The 22,043-nt window shown below is 39.7% G+C and overlaps 1 protein-coding gene across 2 annotated transcripts in view; it reads right to left on the bottom strand.

Annotated features, from left to right (window-relative positions):
* Positions 1 to 3,987: 3,987 nt before the first annotated feature.
* UNC93A (unc-93 homolog A) overlaps positions 3,988 to 22,043 on the bottom strand; it is a 66,583-nt gene continuing 48,527 nt past the window's right edge. For both annotated transcript variants that reach the window (XM_037817708.1, XM_037817707.1), the window contains one exon: positions 3,988 to 4,791. In XM_037817708.1, the coding sequence (XP_037673636.1) occupies positions 4,535 to 4,791 (257 nt within the window). In that variant the 3' untranslated portion in view covers positions 3,988 to 4,534. The remainder of the gene's footprint in view (positions 4,792 to 22,043) is intronic.

The raw sequence follows: 22,043 nt of genomic DNA, 5'->3' as shown, positions 1-22,043 counted from the left end.
GACCAGGAGTGTTGAGGAAACAGTTTCCTAGGGAAGAGGAGACATTCAGAACCATGCAAAGGGGGGAATTCCTAGACCCATGTGTGCATCCCCAAGGCAAGATGGCATGTGCGGAAAGAGGGAGACCTCTATGCTTTGGCCTAGAGCTAGTCTTTAAACTCATTGTATGGATAGTTCTGAGGGAGTGCACTCACCAGATCAATCTATAAAGACCAAGAAAAGTGTTTTGTTTTTCTTTCCTTTTTTTGTTAGCTTCAGATATTTAAGGAAAGCTCTGGCATAATGCTAGCTGGATACCTGCTTAAGGAGAAGACACCTTAAGATCTAAATTCCAAATATAACATGCTAAAATATCAAAATGTCCAAGTAGCAACAAAAGATTATAAAACTTACAAGGAAACAGGACATGATGGCCCCGGCAAAGTAGAAGATCGAAGCATTAGAAACCCTCAGGGAGGAAGATAAGACCTGGGAAATTGCAGACAAAGACTTTTAAAAAATGCTCCTAAATATGCTCAAAGGCTAAAGGAAAACAAGGACAAAGAACTAAAGGAAATTGGGGAAAGTACAGATGAACACAAAGAGAATATCAAAAGAGAGATGGGAATTATGAAAGGAGCCAAACAAAGCTGAAGACCACAGTATCAGAAATTAAAAATTCCCTAGAGGGGTATGAGAGCAGATTGAAGCTAATGGAAGAAAGAATCAGTGGACTTGACAACAAGACAAATGAAATCATCCTGTCTGAGGAGCAGAAAGAAGAAAGAATGAAGAAAAGTAAACAGAGCCTGAGAAACCTATGGTATACCATCAAGCATACCAATATACACTTTGTGGGACTCCCAGGAGAAGAAACAGAGAAAGGGACAGAGAGAATATTCAAAGAAATAATGGCTGAAAACATCTCAGATTAATGAGAGACGTGACTATACATATCCAGGATGCTCAATAAACTCTAAACATGATAAACCCAAATAGATCCACATTGTGCCATCTTACAATCAACTGTCAAATGCCAAAGATGAAGAGAGAATTCTGAAATCTGCGACAGACATGCATCATGCCATGCACAAGTAAGCCACAATAAGATTAAGGGCTGTTTTCTCATCAGAAACCATGGGAACAAGAAGGCATTGAGAAGACATATTTAAAGTACTGAAAGCAAAAATTTGCCAAGAATTCTGTATCAGGCACAACTGCCTTCAAAAAGGAAGGAGGGATTATGACGGTCCTAGATAAACAAAAGCTGAGGCACTAGCTAGACCATTAGACTAGCCCTACAAGAAATGCTAAATGGAGTTCTGTAAATTGAAAGGAAATAACAACCAGCAATTGACTGACATCACAAGAAAAAATAAAGATCTGTGATCTTTGCAATTCAGAGTCCTATCACTGAAGTGTCAAGTCAAGACTTTCCAAAGAAGCCAGTTTCTAAAGATATATGGGTGCAAAAAGACATCTACTTCTGAACAACTGGCAAATCCTGTCTAGAAGAGCTGAAGACAAGGCTTCAAGTTTTTAAGTCATCAATGAGAGATGACAGGAAATGTACTTTCCTCTTCTCTCCCCACACCATCAGAACACAAAGTTTCTATAGCACCCATCTTTTCCAAATAAAAATACAGCATTACAATCCAGGAAGATTCACTCACAAAATGTTCTTTGCTAACTAACAGGAATTTTCATGGCTTGTGGGAAAACATTATTAATTAACATTAAGATCAGCCTTAGTGTGGGGAAGGATATGATCCCCAATGTAGGCTACAGCTCTGCAAACATACAGGTCAGTAGTAATCGGAGCAAATGATTTCTGAATTGTGTAGAACAAGACTTGGATGTAAAGGTCATCAAAACATTTGGTTGGCTCAGCCATATATTTTACAACATACATGTGACTTGGTTTCTGGTTCCACTTCAGCTAATAAATGGCTATGTGACCCAAAACACACACACACACACACACACACACAAACGAAACAGTCTTAAGGAGGGGCTAAGTACTTCCAGCAACAGTACTGACCATCTAATCTTTGCCTTTTTAGCTAGGTCAACACATCTATGGATCTCACTGAGTTATCCAGTAGCAAGTCACATCACACACTAAGTATTGTTTAATGTAGACAGTTGCTAAGCGTTCCCTCCAGCCTCCCAGAAGGGATTGATGGATAGATTGACAGAAGGAAGGAAGGAAAGAAGGAAGGAAGGAAGGAAAGGAGGGAGGGAGGGAGGGAGGAAGGAAAGAAGCTCAGGGACTGCTTGCACTCCCCTTTGCCTTTGGGTTCTGCGCTCCAGGACTCTACACTATGATTCTGATGTGTCCCCCTTTCTTACTAGACTTTTGCACATTCCTTAATGTCCCTCATGTCTCATGAGTTTTGAATGTTTTTTAAATGTCCTGAGCTACACATAGTGAGAAATACAAAGATGGGCAGGTATCTTACAATCTAGAAGAACATAAGGTAGCCTACCACAAATAGTAGGAAAAGGAAAAACAAAGAGTCATGTGATGTAGAGAATATAGAGACCCAGCTTTTATTGGGAGGATTATTGAAGACTGCAAGGAGTTACTGGCATTTCATTTGGGCCTGGGAGGATGATGGTATGAAGGAAGAACCATGCCTGCATTTGCTCATCATTGTATCACTAGATAGTCTAGCATACATAGTAGGTGCTCAATTAATACTGAATGAATGAATGGACCACTTGGGAGTATTTGACAAGAATTTCATTGAGAATCCAAAAATGGGTTAGTGCTTCCTTGAATTATTGATACAATTTATTTCATTCAACAAACATTCATTATATCTAGTATACTAGATATTGGAAAGCTTAAGTTCCAAGAGAAGGAGATGTCCACACAAAATATTAAGTATAACGCACATTACAGAGGCATTGAGAGCAGTCCATTTAAGCTTGAAAAATTGGTGTTGAGGGCAGGAGGTATTTAAAGAGAAGGAAACATGAGCAAAAGTCTACAGATCTTAAAGTGAGAACAAGGAAAGCTTGAGCTTGAGAGGAAGTCAGGAGAGCAAACTGGAGAATGCCATGGTAAGGAGGATTGATGAATTTAACTCGTAGAAAATAGGAATTCACTGAAGAGTTATAAAAAAGAGTCTCTTCCCTTCCTTCCTTCCTTCCTTTCTTCCTTCCTTATTTCCCTCCTCCTTTCCTTCCTTCCTTCCTTCCTTCCTTCCTTCCTTCCTTCCTTCCTTCTTTCCTTCTCTTTCCCTCCTTCCCTCCTTCCCTCTTTCCCTCCTTCCCTTTCCTTCCTTCCTTCTTTCCTCCCTTCCTTCCTTCTTTCCTCTCTTCCTTCCTTCCCTCCTTCTTTTCTTCCTTCCTTCCTTCCTTCTTTCCCTTCTTCCCTCCTTTCCTTCCTTCTTTCCTTTCTTCCTTCCCTCCTTCCTTCCCTTCTTCCTTCCAGAACCTTGCTTTAGGACTGGAGGGGTGCCAGACTGGGGTGACCAGCCAGGGGGTTGTCCTCAGATGAGTGAGGAGGACATGTAGATGGCAGAGTCATCTTCACAGAAGAACTAGCAGAAGCCTAGGGGAAATGTTGTGGACTAAAGAGGAAAGGGTAAAAGAAAGAATCTTGGGGGTGAAAGGAGAAAAGAGAAACTAAACAACAAGGAACTCTGATCAGAGAGGTCCCAGAGGATATAGAAAGTGCCATGAAAAATAGAGGATTTGAGGAAAGAGACAGTAGATGGCATTATTAGCTGCTACCAAGCAGTTAAAGGAGATGAGGAATGAGAAAAGACTCTTACAATGATGCTATACATGTTAATGGTAAGGATTGGCATATAACATAAAAAATACGCCCTATGTCCAATTTTATCATGTTAACAGTCTTGTGTAATATATCCTACCTGAAATTATTATTGAAGATTCCCAATGATCTCCAACACTCTGTGCCACTTATTTGATTAATTAATTAAGTTTTTTTGTGGTCCAGATAAGCATTTAGAATAAAAATATTTTGACAGGTGGTAAGTCCATAATAGAATTGCATTTATTCCAAAATGCATATATTCTATAAGTTTCAAGAGACATAGACTCTAGTCCTAGCTGTGTCACTGATTGACTTTGTGAGGTAAAGTTAATTGGCTTCTCAGGACATTGTTTTACCCATCTGTAAAATTATGGTGTTAAGCTACATTATTTTAAGCAGTCTTCCAATTCTTAAAAATAACAATGATAACAACAAACCAAAAACAAAACCAACAACAGCAAAAACAAGCATAAGCCCATGAATCCAAGCAAATTGGTTGACAGTACCCTAAGCTTCTTTCTCTTGTATATGAAATTAAATAAACTGATACCTTCATGTATGGCCTCATACATGAAGACAAGATGGGGGACTGAAAATTTGTTAGAAGGAAAAAATTACAAGGAAAATGAAATTATATAATATTTTCAGAATGTCCAAATATTGCTGAAATAGTTGGGAAGAATCAACTATATACTCTGAGGCATCTTCAAATAAATCTCTCTTGCTGATCTTCTCTTAGTGCATCTGCCATGGAGTCTGTTGCTTTCACATGTTTGTTTGGACGTGTTCTTGGTTTGGCTGTCCTAAAGCAAGTGGCGTGGCTGTGTTCTTGGACTCTATGTATTCAACTGTTCCGTAAGTCGTCATAGTCAGAATCAGGACTCCTAGTAGAATGTAGAGCTTGACATTGACACACAAAAATGTGCTATATCCAAATGCAACAACGAATCCCAGAGCTTCCCAAAGGCGGTAATTGGCAAAGGCAGCCTCCTTGTTCTTCTCAAACAGAACACCGTAAAGAGCTGCAAAGGAGAGACTGGCATGAAAATATTGCATAAAACTTCAAACATCATCCTTTTAATCATGACTGAAAATAGTGTTGCTTTCCCACTTGAGCAAGTTTCTCAACAAAATCAGGAAATTTTCCTTTTGAAAAAACAGGATTTGTTCATGTTGTGAACAATTAAAGCAATAACCAGTTTACATTCTCTAGCGTGATGAATCATCATATGTATAATAAACATAGAATTCCATGAAACATTAGTACTGCAAAGAATCTTGGCCCAACCACTTACTATGTAGATATGAAAAATGAAATTTAGAAATGTGGGATGGCCACTCACTAGTCTGAAAGTGAAAACGATCAAAAGTAATGGCTATATTGGGTAAAGACACTTCTTTCACTTAGGAGATGTCTTCAGGAATGTGTAGACTAGCTTTGTAGATAAGCCATCTCAACCTCAGAATTCACAGATGACTGTAGCAGAGTAGGTGAATTTCCTCCCCTAAGGAAATTTCATCCTTATCCTGGAGATTCTGAGAGACATGGGCTCAACCAAACAAGACTCTAATGTCAAAGGACCCCACACCTATGACCTCGATCAAGGGACTTGAGATAAACTATCATACAGAACTAGAATTAAAGAAACCTCAGGAGGCTGCCTGGAGGCTTGGAAAAGCATCATTCTAAGTGGTAAATGCTTCTAGCTGAAAAGGAATCAGTATTTTTGTTTCTTGTTTACAGCAAAACAAAATTTTTGATATTACCAAAAATCTGTCCCCCTGAGTCTAAGGAGTACAGGATTTTTATGGATTCAAACAAGGGGTGGGGGGATGGAATTGTTAAACATTACAGCAGTAAGAGCAGTAAGTATACACAGGGCTAAGACCAGGCTAGAATAAGCATTACAATAGAAAGTATAAATAAAGGTGAGACTAGTTGAGCTTCAGTAATTTCAGGTATTAACTTCTGCCTATTCGACAATATAGAAAGAAACACACCTATATAGAAAAACATCTATATAATGATTCAGAAACATAATCATTTGTTAATTCTCAATTTCTCAGTCACAATTCCTCCCTTTTGTTTTAGTTCACTCCTTAATCTTGAGGAATATCTGGGCTTTGACCATTCTAATCTGTTCATGCTGAAAGGGGTGATGACATTACGGGGTAAACGAGGAATGAAACTGGTTGTCATTCTTGGAAAATAATGGTACCTCTGGGTTTCAGTGCTTATCTGGCTTAGGAACAATCCAGAGGCTTTAAGTCACTGAAAAATAAACTTAATAACCAAGAAGGAGGTGATTTATAACCACACGGGTTCCTTAGGGTTTTCTGGAATAGGGTTGGCAATATCTGGCTGAGATCTGCATAAGAGTAACCTCCAGAATGATCTCCCATCTCTATTTGAAATCTCTCAACCACTGAAACTTTATTTCTTTTCCCCTTTTAGATCACAAATCCATTGCTAATCCCATGGTATCAGGGAAATTTACCCCTGAAAGTCATGTCCCACATAAGGGGGAAGGTAGTGAGTTTATCTGCAGAGTTTGGCTTACAGACAGAAGCCACATTTGAACAACGTGGAGAATTTCAGGGAGCGACTCTTAGGCATTATGTCATTAGGCAAGGCTCACATATTTTAGATAAATTAGGAGCCCCTATTGCTTGAATTCCTCAGGTGGGGAAGTTTAATAGTTCCCCACTTTCTTTCCCCAGTCCCTCAAGGGATCTTGCAAATACTTTTTCATTTTATGCCCAAAACACTCTGAAATACATCAGAGTATTACATCAGTTTACACAGAATACAAAGATCTCATTCCCTATTCTAGATACTGTGCCGTATAAAGCTGAATTAGATGTTTAAATAAACTGAGCAGACAGGTTAAATTAGTGTGTCATAAAACATTTAAATTTTGGACAAAATAAATCTCTCCTTTGGTCTCACACAGAAATTAAAGTTTTAAAATACAGACAATATCATCTTTTACCTGTATTCTGTTTTATTTTAAATCTAGCCAGATCAGCCTCATTTACATCCCTAATTGAAGACTAATCTTTTTCAGCTTCTTTAACAGTTGCTGTATGGGGTAACGTTGCTTCTTTAATACTTCTGGAGCTGGAGAACTCTGAGTCTCAGGTATCACACTGATAACCAAAGCCCCAGGGAGCTACCAGGTAATACACAAAGAGCAAAACATCTCAGAATTTAGAAATAACAGTTAGAGCCCAGGAATTGAGTGTGACTGCTGTAAGAGCTTACAATCTAGACCCTAATTTTCTTATAAGCATTTTCTAGATTTCTAAATAAAGCTATTTTCAGAAATAAAAACAATCAACAATTGACTTATATTGGGGTCATCAACCACAAACCGTAGTAGAAGTTTTGACTGAGCCCACCTTTAAACATTTACCAGGGTTATGTTAATTAACAGGTAGAACAAAATTTACATAATTGCTTTGCTTCTCTTTTAAAGTCCCTTTTAGGTGACTGCCTGTACTTTTAGAGAAGCATTAGAACAAGGGAGTGTACCTGACAAGTAAATTTGGTTGTTTTCATGATCTGTATCACATTTGAGCAACATAGATATAACATGGACAGTGAGAACTTTGTCAAGCCTTTTGAATTTTATACAATCTCTAAATATATGAATGACATTTCACCCATATATATTTAGTTAACAGAAGAAGAGAAAATCCCTTTTTCTTATTGTAATACCTCCTAAGAGCTTCCTATGTAGTATCACCTCACTTTTCAAGGTAAATGAACAAAATCCTTTGCAACAGTTTGAAATAAAAGACATCCTTTAGGGTTCAATTTTGGGAGGGCAACATGTCAAAAATTGTCAGATTTGAACACTATGCTAAACAGGAAAATGGGTTACTGTGAAACAATATTGGTTCCTTATTTAACCAAAGTGACAATAAAAAGTCTTCTAAAATAAAGGATGATAAGGTCAACATAAACATAAATAAGGGTACTATTCTGACATGACATAGAATATTTGTCTTCTAGTCAGAGTTCTCAGATGGTTAAGAAAAACTTTTTGTAACTTTCGGTAAGAGCAGAACAACAATCTGCATTATTTTACAGAGAAAACTAAACTCCGGTTGTATCTGAATACACAGTTTGACAGAAAGAGCTCTTACAAAATATTATAAACAAGCCTATCAAATTTTTGGTCAGCATTGACTATGACAAATTGAATTCAGTTTTGCAACACTTTTACAACCTTCTGTACCCATTCAGGTCTTGTCTTAACACATTAAAACTAGCCATTTATAGAACTACACCCCCTTTAGACAACTTTATCACATTTTAGTCAGCATTGACTATGATAAACAAAATTCGCTTCCACAAACTTCTACAACCTTCCATATTCACCCAGGCTTTGTCCTATTTATTCTCAAGTACAAAACTACACCCCTTTCCTTGACAAAGTACATCCTGTATATTTTACATATCCATACACCTTAAGTTACGAAAAAGATCTTCGATACTGTCTTTAAGCCTCCTACAAAGCATAATTTTTTAAAATAGAGTGTCAAACTAATAATTTCATTAAACACAAACCTTGATTTTTCACCATTTTAAAGATTTAATGGGTATAATGTTCCCATTACTATCGGAGGTTAAAAAAAAAAAATCTCTGTTTTCATCATACCCTAAAATTACAAACAACCTCAAAAGCATCAACCTCTGGAAAATATGCACCAATTTTTTAATGTGTCCCAACCATAAATCCAGAAAAACTTTTCCGTAGTTCTCAAGGACATTTTTCTTTTGCTTATTGAAATTTGGCAATTAGATCTTATTCAGTTACCCCATCCCAAGGCTATTTATATTTTTATGATTTGTTTATTGCGGTTATATTGCAAAGGTATATCAGGAAAAAAAATTAACTGGGGAGTTCTCTCAGAACAAACATGGCCCATTCCACAACATTTCCTCTGTGCCTAACATTTCTAATCTCCAGGTCCAGCAGAAAGAATTCAAAACCAAGCCCACCTGCCCCAACTTTTTATACGCAACCTTTCCCCCATAGCTGCCTTAGCTGGTTAGGCCCCAGCGGGAGGGATAGGAGAGATAGAAAGGATGAGGCCTGGTTTTAAAAGTTGTAAAAGAGGGTGGTGGGATTTAAGACCCTTAAGGTGGCCTTAGTGTTGATGAGTTCCCATACCCTTCTTTTGTTTCCAATTATAGATCTATTTCATCTAAAGCTGTGACTGACACAATTGGAAAAGTCTTTGACTTTCCCCAAGGCAGCCTTCTGAAGCTTTCAGGAAATTCCGGGGGCAGTTTCTTTCCAATGTGTAGGTTTGTTTACAGTAATTACAAAAACCAAGGCTTTGAACCCTGGCGCCTAGAGGGATTTTCTTTTTTTCTTTTTTTAACTCCAGTACTAATTTATATACATATGTGTGTGTGTGTGTGTGTGTGTGTGTGTGTGTGTGCACTTAGTTATTCTTAAGCAATTCAAATAGAGTTCTTTTAAGAATTTTATTTGCCAATTTGGTGTTACCATCCAGAGGTAGAAAAATATACACTGCCCAAAGAAACTTAAGACACACACAAAAACCTAGAAATACAGAAATATAAAATCACCAATTTGAACCCTATTTTTTCATCCTTTTCTGATATGCTTGAATAGTAGCCCAATTTGTATCCTCCTTTCCTGCTCTGCTGGCCTCTCGGTTACAGGGTACAGGTGGAACAGATGAGGTAGTTAATGAAGCCTCTATTATATTGTCTGGGTTTGAATCAGGGAAGACATTTTTCTTTTTCTCTGCTAGTCTTTACAAGTAAAATTTTACATGTTCTCATCAGCACCGATTACTGGGAAGACAAAGCACTGAACATACATCATCTCATCCCATTTCTGCTCTCTCCTGCAGAACAACCCTAACTTTAATACAGTGTTCTTTTCTATAGAGCCATTTTCAGGCCATTTCTCTCCTGATTCTAAACCATATTGAGGCCAGACTGCGTTAGAGAAGTAAATCATTTTTTTCCATAGGCTCATAACTAAAGTCTTACCAGTTTTTCGAAATACAGCTCAAAGGGCTACATTTAGGAACACTATTAGAATCAGAATTTCCCATTTTCAAGAATTTACATAATCCATAACCAGTTAAAAAACTTGAATAATACAAATGCAGTAACACTCCAACTAAAGAATTTAAACAGATGCTTAACACGTACTCTATGTTTAAGTAACACACCAATTAATAACTGGACCAAACATACCAATTAACAATTAAGCAGGCATTAAACACTTACTATACCTAAATAACACACCAGTTGACAGTTAAACAGGCATCATACACTTACTTAATTTCATTAAGCAGCAATTAATTGTTGGATTACTTATTTTTGAGGAGTATACTCAACAAACAAACTCAGGGTGGGATGTTGAACCCCATACAGGATGGTACCCAGAAAACAGAACGGTGTAGAGGTCAGAGCAAGGGGGATCATTCTGGATGTGGAACCCGGGGCCTCCAGCCCAGGTCCAGGGGACTCGAACCACCGTACTAACTTCCCAATCCACTTTCACTTTGATGACCCACTCACCCATTCAGATGTCTGGACATGGAACTGGAAACTGTTTCTCCCTTTGAAGCTTTTTAAGGTGCCAAGGATCTGAGGTGCTGGCAGAGCAGAGGAAAACCTGGTTACTGGGCCTCTACACTAAAAGAAGTCTAGCAGCTGCAAAAGGCTCGATTACCATGTCTACCTGTCCCCCTAGGGCTCCAGAGCTGTAGGCAGTCAGCTCCTTGCTTCTTAGGAATCTTCATCCCATCTGGGTTGCCAAATTGATGCCAAACAAAAGTGGTGGGTTCTCTGCTCGATGCACATAACAGCCAATCCATGACACTGGGGTTTCAAGGAGAGAAAGAGCTGAATGCTACATGCAAAGCAAGAGATCTTGTCTCCCTGAGTCTAAGGAGTTCAGAGATCTTGTCTCCCTGAGTCTAAGGAGTTCAGAGATTTTATGGATTCAAACAAAGTAGGTGGGAGGGGGGAGATGGAGTCCTTACCATTACAGTAATAGCTCTAAACAAGGCTGAGACCAGGCTAGAATAACCACTGCAATAGAAAGTATAAATAAAGGTGAGACTGAGTTTCAGTAATTTCAGGTGTTAACGTCTGCCTATTCTACAATATAGAAAGAGAAGCATCTATATAATGATTCAGTAATCATAATCATTTGTTAATTCTTAATTTCTCAGTTACAACTTCAGCCTAGAAATAGACATGTACTCAAGTGTTTTCCAGGGGGCATGCAAGCTAGAAGATTCAGAATTGTGCTTTCACAGTCCCTTCTTTCTCCCAACTATATCAAATTAACCACCATCGTGTCTATTTTATTCATTCTTCCTAACATTTTTCAAGCACCTGCCATATGGTGACTACAATGGTAAGCACCATAAATATGAAGACAAGATGTGATTCCTATTTTCAGGAAGCTCACAGCCTATTTATGAGATTTGGACTCCAAAAGGATGAGATTTTTCTCTAAACTCTGATCTGCCCCTGTCACCTGCCCAGCTCCCTGCCTTATCGCACATACCTCTAAGGTCTTCTGTTTTCCCCATCTCTAGTCTTACTCTACCTCAGATCATCCCCCACCCTGTTGATAGAATAATCTTTCCAGAATGCAACTGAGGTCACTCCCATGCTCAGAATTCTTCAAGGCTCCTCCTTGCTTTGGGGGTAGGATGTACAAACCCCTTACCATGGCATACAAAGCTTTTCATGACCTGGCTCCTGCTCCTTCTCCATCTCACCACTGGCCACTTTCCAACCCCACACCCAGGCCACCCTGACCAAGCTCTTTTGCACCATCTGTCTCTGCACATGGCAGGCAGCATGTGAAAATGCCCCCTGCCAAGCTTCTCCTGGGGAGTGCCTTGTCCTGTGATTCTTCTGCGATGTTCTCCATGATATACGAGTGCCCACCTCCATCCAACCATATCTTCTTGAGGACTCCTTCCTCCTTCAACCCTTTTCGCACTACTCTGATTACTTTGTCTACATCTGACATCTGCTAGATAGTGGACTCCCTAAGCAGGGACCAATTCTTATCCAGAATTCTAATCCCAGTGCTGGTCAAAGTGCCAACAACAGATATTTATTGAATGAATAAAAGGATGGATGGATGAATGGACGGATGGATGGAGCACAAAAGGATAGAAGATCAAGTCCACATCTTAAGGGATCGCCATGTACAGATATGCCTTTTAACAAGATAAATAACAACACAAGTAAATGGCAGAGCAAACCCAAGGAAAAAAGAGCTCCCCTTTCCTCTTTTCTCCCCTCCTGTTATAATGAATAAAGCCCACCCAGGTGAGGGGGGTCAAAGGATGGTCAGAGGCAGAGACTGTTTGCATGCGAGTAGAATGTGTGAATCACAATGTCAAGCGTAAGCCTACAGGTTGAGCAGGATAAAGCCGTCAGCCCCTGAAACCCAGCCCCAGTGGGGTTAGATGTGATCTGGACCCTGGAGCCCAGTGTTACCAAAGGGGTAGCGAGTCTAAACTGAGTCCCAGCAGGTGAAGTCTGGAAAGCTGCCAAGTGTTTCCCTGTAACAGACCTTACTGCATAGCTGGAAATCGTGGAGGAGAGTTGGCCACCGAACTTTTGCACAAATACTCTTTTCTTCAGTTTTCTTTCTGTTTCTTTTACTTTGCCCCTCTCCTCCCTCTGCCTTCCCCCAACATTTCATAAGGGAGGTGAGACGGTGCTAGGGGAGGAGAGGCTTGGCCAGTTGGTGGAGTGGAGTCATTCCAATTCCTTTTGGCCCACGCTGGGCTTTGCCAACTGCCAGACAAAGGCGCCACCATCCTGACGTCAGTGCCAGAGGTTGGAATGCCCGAGGATGAGGTCGGAGCCATTTCTCGCTGTGCTGGGAAGGAGGCACCTTAAAAACATTGCTGAGGTCTGTGCACGTTATAATGTATAATTCACAATTTTAACCTCCCTTATTTTTTTAGAAATGGAAAACTCATACAGTGGAAATGATTTTCACCCTCAGGGATGAGCTAAATAAATTGTGCATGCTGTGTGCTTGGATACATATATGGGGAGACTGGCGGTTCTGGCAGGCTGCTCTTTCCCACTGGCAGGAAACACCTGGCTAAGCCATGCCAGGGGAGATGCCACCTGTTCAGCATGTGGAGCTGCAAGCGTCCCACAGGGCAGCTGCTTGTAACCCACCACTCGGACGAAGCTGGGAGAAGAAGGGACTAAGGCAAAAACAACCCCTGGCCTGTGAGAATCTATTTACTGTTTCTCCTTTTTGCTTTATGTCTGTCAGGTAGCTTGTCCACAATATGGCCCCTGGAATACTCTCTCAGGCAGAGGCAAACAAGTCAGAGACCGAAGAAGGAGAAGAGCAAAATCGACCTCAACTTGGGTATGAGTTCTGTGCACGTGAATTTAAAACAGTATGCACTTGTTTAATACCTGATTTGTAATAATGCAGTAATCTGTCCTAGATTGTAAGCTCTGTAAGATCCTTGGGACAGAAATTATATGTATTTTCAATACTGTGGTACAACATAAGTTCTCAGAAAAGCTTACTCATTGATAAAACACAGACTCTGCCCACCTTCATTTAATTAGGAGGAGTGGGGGAAGGTGTGGTCAGTGGAGAGAAGAGAGGGGAGCTTGGGGGTCCCTCTCCACTCATGCAGCTCTGCCCAGCTGACACTTGCCATGGGGGCAGAGAGACACAACAGTTTGCATTCTGAACTCAAACAGGCACCATTGTCAGTTGCATCCTCCTTCTTGACCAAAGCCAGGCCAGACAACACTGCACAAACTTAAACATCACAGGGCTCTTTCACCCTTCCCTAAACTTGAGAACTAAGTAGCAGCTTTCATTTTTCTTTCCTCTGGGCCCTGCTGGGAAGAGGCACCCAAGCCATAAGCTTTCAAAGCCTGGCTCCCAGACTTTATACTTTCATCACTTCTCCTGTCACTGTTCCCACATCAGGATGGTGGCAGCTGGAGAGAAAGGAGGGAACTAGGTATCTCCCACCCTCTCTGTCCCAGGGTGAGATCTGGTTTGTCTCTCCTTCATCTTTTCATTCACCCTTCTCCTACTTGCTCAGTGAGTGACCGAGTCTTCCCAATAGCATTTACAGCCACAGGAGAAAGGTTTGGGGCCAAGGATGAAGTTTCTTGACACTCTGCCTGGATATATGCTGTAACCATCCAGAAGAGGCTTCTTTTTTTTGAAACTGAGTTCAATATTTTGTGGTAGAAAATAGACAAACATATTTTAGAAAGATTTTAACATTTATGATTCAACCTTCACCTTAAATTGATCAGAAATTCAGTTAATTATGTGTTTTTTATCTATTTTATTGAGATATATTCACATACCACGCAGTCATGCAAAACAAAGTGTACATTCAGTCGTTCACAGTACCACCACATAGCTGTGCATTCATCACCAAAATCAATCCCCGATACCTTCATTACCACACACACAAGAATAACAAGAATAGAAATTAAAGTGAAAAAGAACAATTAAAGTAAAAAAGAACACTGGGTGCCTTTGTCTGTTTGTTTGTTTGTTTCCTTCCCCATTTTTCTACTCATCCATCCATAAACTAGACAAAGTGGAGTGTGGTCCTTGTGGCTTTCCCAATCCCATTGTCACCCCTCATAAGCTACATTTTTATACAATTGTCTTCAAGATTCATGGGTTCTGGGTTGTAGTTTGATAGTTTCAGGTATTTACTGCTAGCTACTCCAATTCACTAGAACCTAAAAAGGGTTGTCTAAATTGTGCATAAGAGTGCCCACCAGAGTGACCTCTCAGCTCCTTTTGAAATCTCTCTGCCACTGAAGTTTATTTCATTTCCTTTCACATCCCCCTTTTGGTCAAGAAGATGTTCTCCATCCCATGATGCCAGGTCTAGATTCTTCCCCGGGAGTCATATTCCACGTTGCCAGGGAGATTCACTCCCCTGCGTGTCTGATCCCATGTAGAGGGGAGGGCAGTGATTTCACCTGCCAAGCTGGCTTAGCTAGAGGGAGAAGCCACATCTGAAAAACAAAGAGGCACTCAGGGGGAGACTCTTAGGGACAATTATAGGCAGGCCTAGCCTCTCCTTTGCAGCAACAGTCTTCCCAACGGCAAGTCCTGGGTAGAGGGCTCAGCCCATCAAACCACCAGTCCCCTATGTCTGTGGTCATGTTAGCAACCATCGAGGTGGGAAAGCCCAACACCCCTGCATTCTCCACCAGCTCAAGGGGGCTCTGCATATTTTTTTCATTGTTTTTTTTTTAATAATTCTTTTTTTTAAAATCAGCTATATAAAAAAAATTTTTTTTAAAAAGCATACAATAAAAAAATGTTTCAAACAAACTGTAACAAGGGAGTAAGGAAAAGACAACTAACCTAAGATGACTACTTTACTTCCAACATGTTCCTACTCTACCCCAAGAAAATAACCTAAGATAGCAACATTTCTGTGAACTTGTTCCTACCATACCTATCAGAAATTAACAGACCACAGTCATTCCTGGGCATTCCCAGAACGTTAAATTTTCCTACAATAGCTTATCTGTTCTTATTGGGTTATCATTCCCCCTTCCTTAATTGCTCTCTATCACTAGTTCCCTTACATTCTATATTATAAACCATTTGTTTTACATTTTTCAATGTTCACATTCTTGGTAGCATATAATATTTCTCTTTTTGTGCCTGGCTTATTTCGTTCAGCATTATGTTCAAGATTCATCTATGTTGTCATGTTTCACATCGTTCTTTCTTACTGCCGCGTAGTATTCCATCTTGTGTATATACCACATTTTATTTATCCACTCATCTGTTGAAGGACATTTGGGTTGTTTCCATCTCTTGGCAATTGTGAATAATGCTGTTATGAACATTGGCGTGCAGATATCTGTTCACATCACTGCTTTCAGATCTTCTGAGTATGTACCGAGAAGTGCAATCGCTCGATCAAAGGGTAACTCTATATCTAGTTTTCTAAGAAGGTGCCAGACTGACTTCCAGAGTGGCTGAACCATTATACAGTCCCACTAACAATGGATAAGAGTTCCAATTTCTCCACATCCCCTCCAGCATTTGTAGTTTCCTGTTTGTTTAATGGCAGCCATTCTAATTGGTGTGAGATGGTATCTCACCGTGGTCTTAATTTGCATCTCTCTAATAGCTAGGGAAGCTGAATATTTTTTCATGTGTTTCTTGGCCATTTTTATGTCCTCAGAAGAGGCTTTGGCATTTGGTTATCTAAGTAACCATCTGCTGTTGGAGGGCTCAGCACAATGAGGTCCATCTCAGCCAGCCCTGGGTAAACAGATGATGTCCTCAAGAGAAAGATGAAGTCCAAGAAGGAAAGCTGCCAGGTTAACACCCAGATGACAGAGGCACCCTCTTGCTGGAGAGTGAGACTTATCGTCCACCTTAAGTAGCGCCACAAACACCTTTCAACAGCAGGTGTTTATGGATTGTCTTATGTACAAGCTACGAGAAGTACATTTCTTCTCCCCATCCAGAGAAGTGTCTTGTATTTTTTTCAAGAACCTTTAAAACACTTTTCTCTGGATTTAAAGGGAGTGCTGAAGAGCAGATGGTCTTGAGGTTTATTAATTGGTTTTCATATGAAATAACTCAAATAATGAATTTTCCGCTACTGCTGATGACTAATATGTGTAACAACTTAATCCCTTTAATTCCTTTGATAATTCTCAAATAGTAGGGAGGTTCTCCACTTGGAATCATGGGATAAACTTTTTAAACAGAATATGTACTTTTGGGAAAGCAAGAGGTTCTTTGGAACACCCAGAAGAAGACATCCCTCTTGACTGAAAGTCTGCAAAGTGTCTGCTTTAATGACAGCCATGGTCCAAAGAAAAACAAGCAGAATCCTGGGATTTAGCCCACTTCTAAGATTATTCTAAAGATATGTTATCCTTCTTTTGGAAGTGATTCTTAAAATTGGATCTATAAACAGGGAAATAGGGAAGGAAATGCAAGGTGAGAAGGTATAGCTAGAAGAGTAGATTATTTTATTTTCTGTGGCAAAAAAAGAACCTACTGCACCCTTAGCAGACTGCATTGAAACTAAATGCACCCCAGTTTGATGAATTTTCCAATAATATGGGCAATGATCATTTTAAGCTAACTTTTTGAGTCTACAAGTTTGAATTTCAGAGATTTCAAGATGAAATTTCGGTTGTAAATGATAATAAATCAACATGCCACCAAGACAAGGGAACTCACTTCCTTGTCTCTTCTGATCAAGTGCTGGTCATTTCTAGTCCAGTTCAAATTCTCAAGTAGCCACGTGCTCCTGACCTTTCTTAATTTTTTTTTCATTAACTTAAACTTTCTGGACCTCAATTACTTTACTTGCCAAATGAATTGGACATTCCCTGAGGCTGATTCTGAAATTTGACCCTAGTGAGGAGATCACAAGCAGAGGAAAAGAGGTCTAGAATGTCTGCAATCTCACACTCTTGTATTTGAAATAACTCTGACCTGTTTGGGAGGTAGGATGAGCTCCTTGGAATGTGAGGACTTGAAATGCAGAAGCTAGTGGAAAGTTAGCTGCTATATAACAGAGCTGACTGAAGAAGATATGCACGGTGGCTGAACAAGAGTTAAGGACCCTTTCCTCTTTCCTTCCTCCTAAGCTAGATCAGAGCTAGCAGAAGGAGCAAGCCAAAGGACCCTCTCATGGGCAGCTGGAATTGCCTTTTAAGAAAATGAGGAAAAGGAAGTCTATTTGCCCCATTTTGGGAATATGCATGAGTGACTTCTGTCCCAGCCTAAAGGAGGAAATGTTCAAAGCCAGCAATGCTATACAAAGTTGGGCTTTTCAGGGAATTACTCAAGATTTGGTCCCCATTTTAGTTCAAACAGAAAGAAAGCAATACTTTATCATGTCAAAATCCACAGGAGCACCAATGGTTAAAGACATAGCAGGCAGAAGTGAAAGACATTAGAAAGAAAATGAAAGTAGAAAAATGACAATATTCCAACAATCCTGACATTATTTTTCATGTATATTAGAATTGAACAAATGAGTAAATGTGCTACACATAAATGGGATCTGGGGTTTCTCATTGTCAGAGAAAGAAGTTACAGATAAGCAAGCAGGGAAGACTAGAATAAAGCCTATGGTGCTGAATTAGACTCAGATACGTTAGTATAAACTCATTGTTGATAGATAGAGGGATAGATAGACAGATGGATGGAGGGACAGATAGATGGATGGATAAATATAAATATATGAACATACATGGGTTAGTACCCATGCCTATGTTTCCTAACTCCGTCCACTGAGAGGGCAAGAAGCAACAATATCACAGTAACAAGCACACCCATCACTCAAACCTTGCTTTTTAGAGACCATTCTCCAATAAAGTGAATCTGGGTTCCTTAGATAAATGGCTGATACTAGAGCTGGAGCAGGGGAGTTACAAGATGAGCCTGAAATATTCTGTAGTGCCAGAAAGTAAGGAAGTACTAAAAAAACTTAAAAGTACATGGGACATGTCAAAAGGATGCAGGAGCCAACCCAAAAGAGCTCTTCCAACAGCCAAAGCTAGAACAGCTTGACCAACAAAATAAATAGCCTCAAATTGGATTGTAAGTCAAAGGATAAAATATATGAGTCCATTCTAATGTAGATATATGATTGAATAACTGAACATATTGGAGAGAAGGGACAAATATTTCTTACAGAAGAATTATAAATAATATATGTAGACATTCTCTCCTCCAGTAGGTGGGGATTAATTGCCTTCCCCTTGATTGTGGGCTAGATTTAGTGACTCATTTCCAAAGAACAGAATATGGAAAGGGAAAAATAGTAACTTTATAGTGGAGAAGCCTGGCAGAAACCATCTCAACTAAGTAGTCAAGGTCAACACCACCAGGGGTAAACCATGTGGCTATCAAGGACCTCTGATATGATGTGATTAGAAAGGCACTTCACCCTGTGATCTTCCTCTTCCAAACAAACAACCCCAACATAATCAGGAGAAAACATCAGACAAACCCAAATTAAAGGATGTTCTACAAAATATCTGACCAATAGTTTTCAAAAATGTCAAGGACATAAAAAACAAACAAACAAAAAGAACCAGAAAAACTGAGCAACTATCACAGATAGACTGAGAAGACATGATAACTAAATGAAATATGGTATATTAGATGGGCTCCTGGAGGGGAGAAAGGATATAAGTGGGAAAACTGGAGAAATCTGAATGAAGTCTGCAGTTTGGTTAACTACATTGCATTAATATTAATTTCTAAGTTTTGATGAATGTACCAATATAAATAATGTAGGCTATATGAAATGTTTACATTTGGGGAAACTGGGTGAAGCTTACATGGGAACTCTCTGAACTTTCTGCAACTTTTCTGTAAAGCTAAAATTATTACAAAATGAAAAGTTTACTTGAAAAGTAAAATTCCTTTGAGGTACAGTAGCTTTTAATTCTGAGCAGTTCCCATTTATCTATTTTTTTCTTTCATTGCTTGTGCTTTAGGTGTAAGGTCTAAGAAGCAACCTTCTAATACTAGGTCTTGAAGATGTTTCCCTACATTATCTTCCAGGAGCTCTATGGTACAGTCTCTTATACTGAGATCTTTGATTCATGCTGAATTAATTTTGTATACGGTGTGAAGTAGGGGGTCCTCTTTCATTCTTTTAAATATAGTATCCAATTCTCCCAACCCCATTTGTTGAAGAGGCAGTTATGTCCCAATTCAGTGGATTTGGAGGACTTATCAAAAATCAGTCGACCATCACAGGGAGGGGCAAGATGGTGGCATAGAGAGGAGTGGAATTTAATTAGTCCCCTGCAACAACTAATAAACCACCAGGAACAGCTAGTAAATAATCTGGAATAACTGCTGGGGGACAATCGTGACTGTCCACACATCATACACCAAACTGGATTGGGTGGAATGGCTGAGATTGCGGCATAAAATCTATAAGTAAAAACTGCAGAACCACACTGTGAGCCCCTTTCCCCCATGGCAGGCTGAGCTGCAGGACCTCACTGTAAGAGAAAGCAGCAGTCTCGGAGCAAGTGAATATAGCTCAGTCCAGCTCCAACTGGGGTTTTAATTAACAAATGTGGACTGCTGAATACAAGCTACAAACATAGAAACCCCTAACAAGCATAGAGAGGCTTTTAGTGATGACTGACTATAAAGAGCCAGAAAACAACTCTGCCCCAGGAAAGGGAGCCCAGAAGACCAGGTGCTCTCTCTGACTGATGGGAGAAACTAGGGGACCATGGACTGACTCTGAAAGGGGGCTTTCTTTCCCTTTTTCTCTCTCTCAAACTGAGTGGCTCTGTAGAGAGAGCCACAGCCATTTTCAGTTCACAGCACTCTGACCCAGACAGGGGTGGAGATAACAGAGTCAGAGAGACAAAGGAGCAACTCAAATGCAGAAGATAACTCCCTAGGGGGTGTATATTCCCTAAGAGGAAGGAGGTGGAGCCCAGCTCTAGTGGTGGATCTCCCTTCAGAACTCAGACCCCAGGGCCTGGGGGAAAACAATCAAACCAGAAACAACCTCAGTTGAGAACTAAAGGGGCCACACCTCCTTACACCAGTCAGGAATGACAGGCTGACAGACACCATCTGCTGGGCAGGTTAGGAAAAGCACAGTGGCTAAAGGCCTCACAGGAAAGTCTGCCAATCTTCTAAGATAAACCCTTAAGGGAACTTGAAACTGAATATAACCCCATCTGAGATGTGAACCTGTTCTGGTCTGGGAAAATCTGAGTGGGGTAACCAAGGAAACTAGTTGCCTAGACAACAGAGAACCACAAATCACACTAGGAAAAATGAAATGAAGATATGGCCCAGTCAAAGGAACAAACTTACACCTCAATCAAGATACAGTTGAGATATTGCTTTGCTTTAATGAAATAATCAATTAAAGATTTTCAAAGAAATATGCTAAACCCAATCAAAAACCAAATCAATGAGTTCAAGGAAGATATGGCAAAAGAGATGAAAGATATAAAGAAAACACTGGGCAAACATAAGATAAAAACCAAAAGTTTGAAAAATCTACTGGCAGAACCTATGGAAATGAAAGGCACAATACAAGAGATGAAAGACACAATGGAGACCTACAACAGCAGAGCTCAAGTGGCAGAAGAAAACACTCAGGAACTTAAGAACAAGACATCTGAAGTTCTACACACAAAAGAACAGATAGGGAAAAGAGTGGAAAAATATGAGCAACGTGTCAGGGAATTGAAAGACAACATGAAGCACATAAATGTGCATGTCATGGGTGTCCTAGAAGGAGAAGAGAAGGGAAAAGGGGCAGAAGCAATAATAGAGGAAATAATCAATGAAAATTTCCCATCTCTTGTGAAAAACATAAAATTACAGATGCAGGAAGCACAGTGTACCCCAAACAGAATAGATCTGAATAGACCTAAACCACGACTCTTAATCAGATTATCAAATGTCAAAGACAAAGAGAGAATCCTGAAAGCAGCAAAGAAAAGTGATTCATCACATACAAAGGAAGCTTGATAAGACTATGTGTGGATTTCTCAGTAGAAACCATGGAGACAAGAAGAAAGTGGTGTGATATATTTAAGATACTGAAAGAGAAAAACCACCAACCAAGAATCCTATATCCGGCAAAACTATCCTTCAAAATGGGGGAGAGTTTAAAATATTCTCTGACAAACAGACAATGACAGAGTTTGTGAACAAGATGGCAGCACAATAATGTAAGTACACTGAACAAAGACGACTGTGAGTATGGTTGAAAGGGGAAGGTTAGGGGCATGTGGGACACCAGAAGGAAAGAGGAAAGATAAAGACTGGGACTGTGTAACTCAATGAAACCTAGAGTGCTCAACAATTGTGATAAAATATACAAATATGTTTTTACATGAGGGGGAACAAATGAATGTCAACCTTGCAATGTGTCAAAAATGGGGTGGTATTGGGGTAAAAATGCAATCAATGCAAACTAGAAAAAAAACAATGTGTTCAGTTTCTCCCTCTAAGTATATTTTATGTGTCTGTCTGTCTGTCTCTTTCACTCTCTTTTATATTTAAATGAGATCTGTCTATTTACACTTTTTAATGGCCACTTTGTTTCATTTGTTGCTTTAAAAATCTCTGAATGTCTGTTTAGAATGTGTTTACATCTGCTTTATTATTCTTTGCAATTGCCTAGTATATCTTTTCTCAACATTTCTTTTTTTTTATCTTATTTTGTTGTT

This window comes from Choloepus didactylus, chromosome 24, assembly GCF_015220235.1.
Source record: "Choloepus didactylus isolate mChoDid1 chromosome 24, mChoDid1.pri, whole genome shotgun sequence".
In the NCBI taxonomy this organism is placed as follows: Eukaryota; Metazoa; Chordata; class Mammalia; order Pilosa; family Megalonychidae; genus Choloepus; species Choloepus didactylus.
Note: the sequence above shows the minus strand (reverse complement) of the source record. Positions and strands in the feature narration are given on the sequence as shown.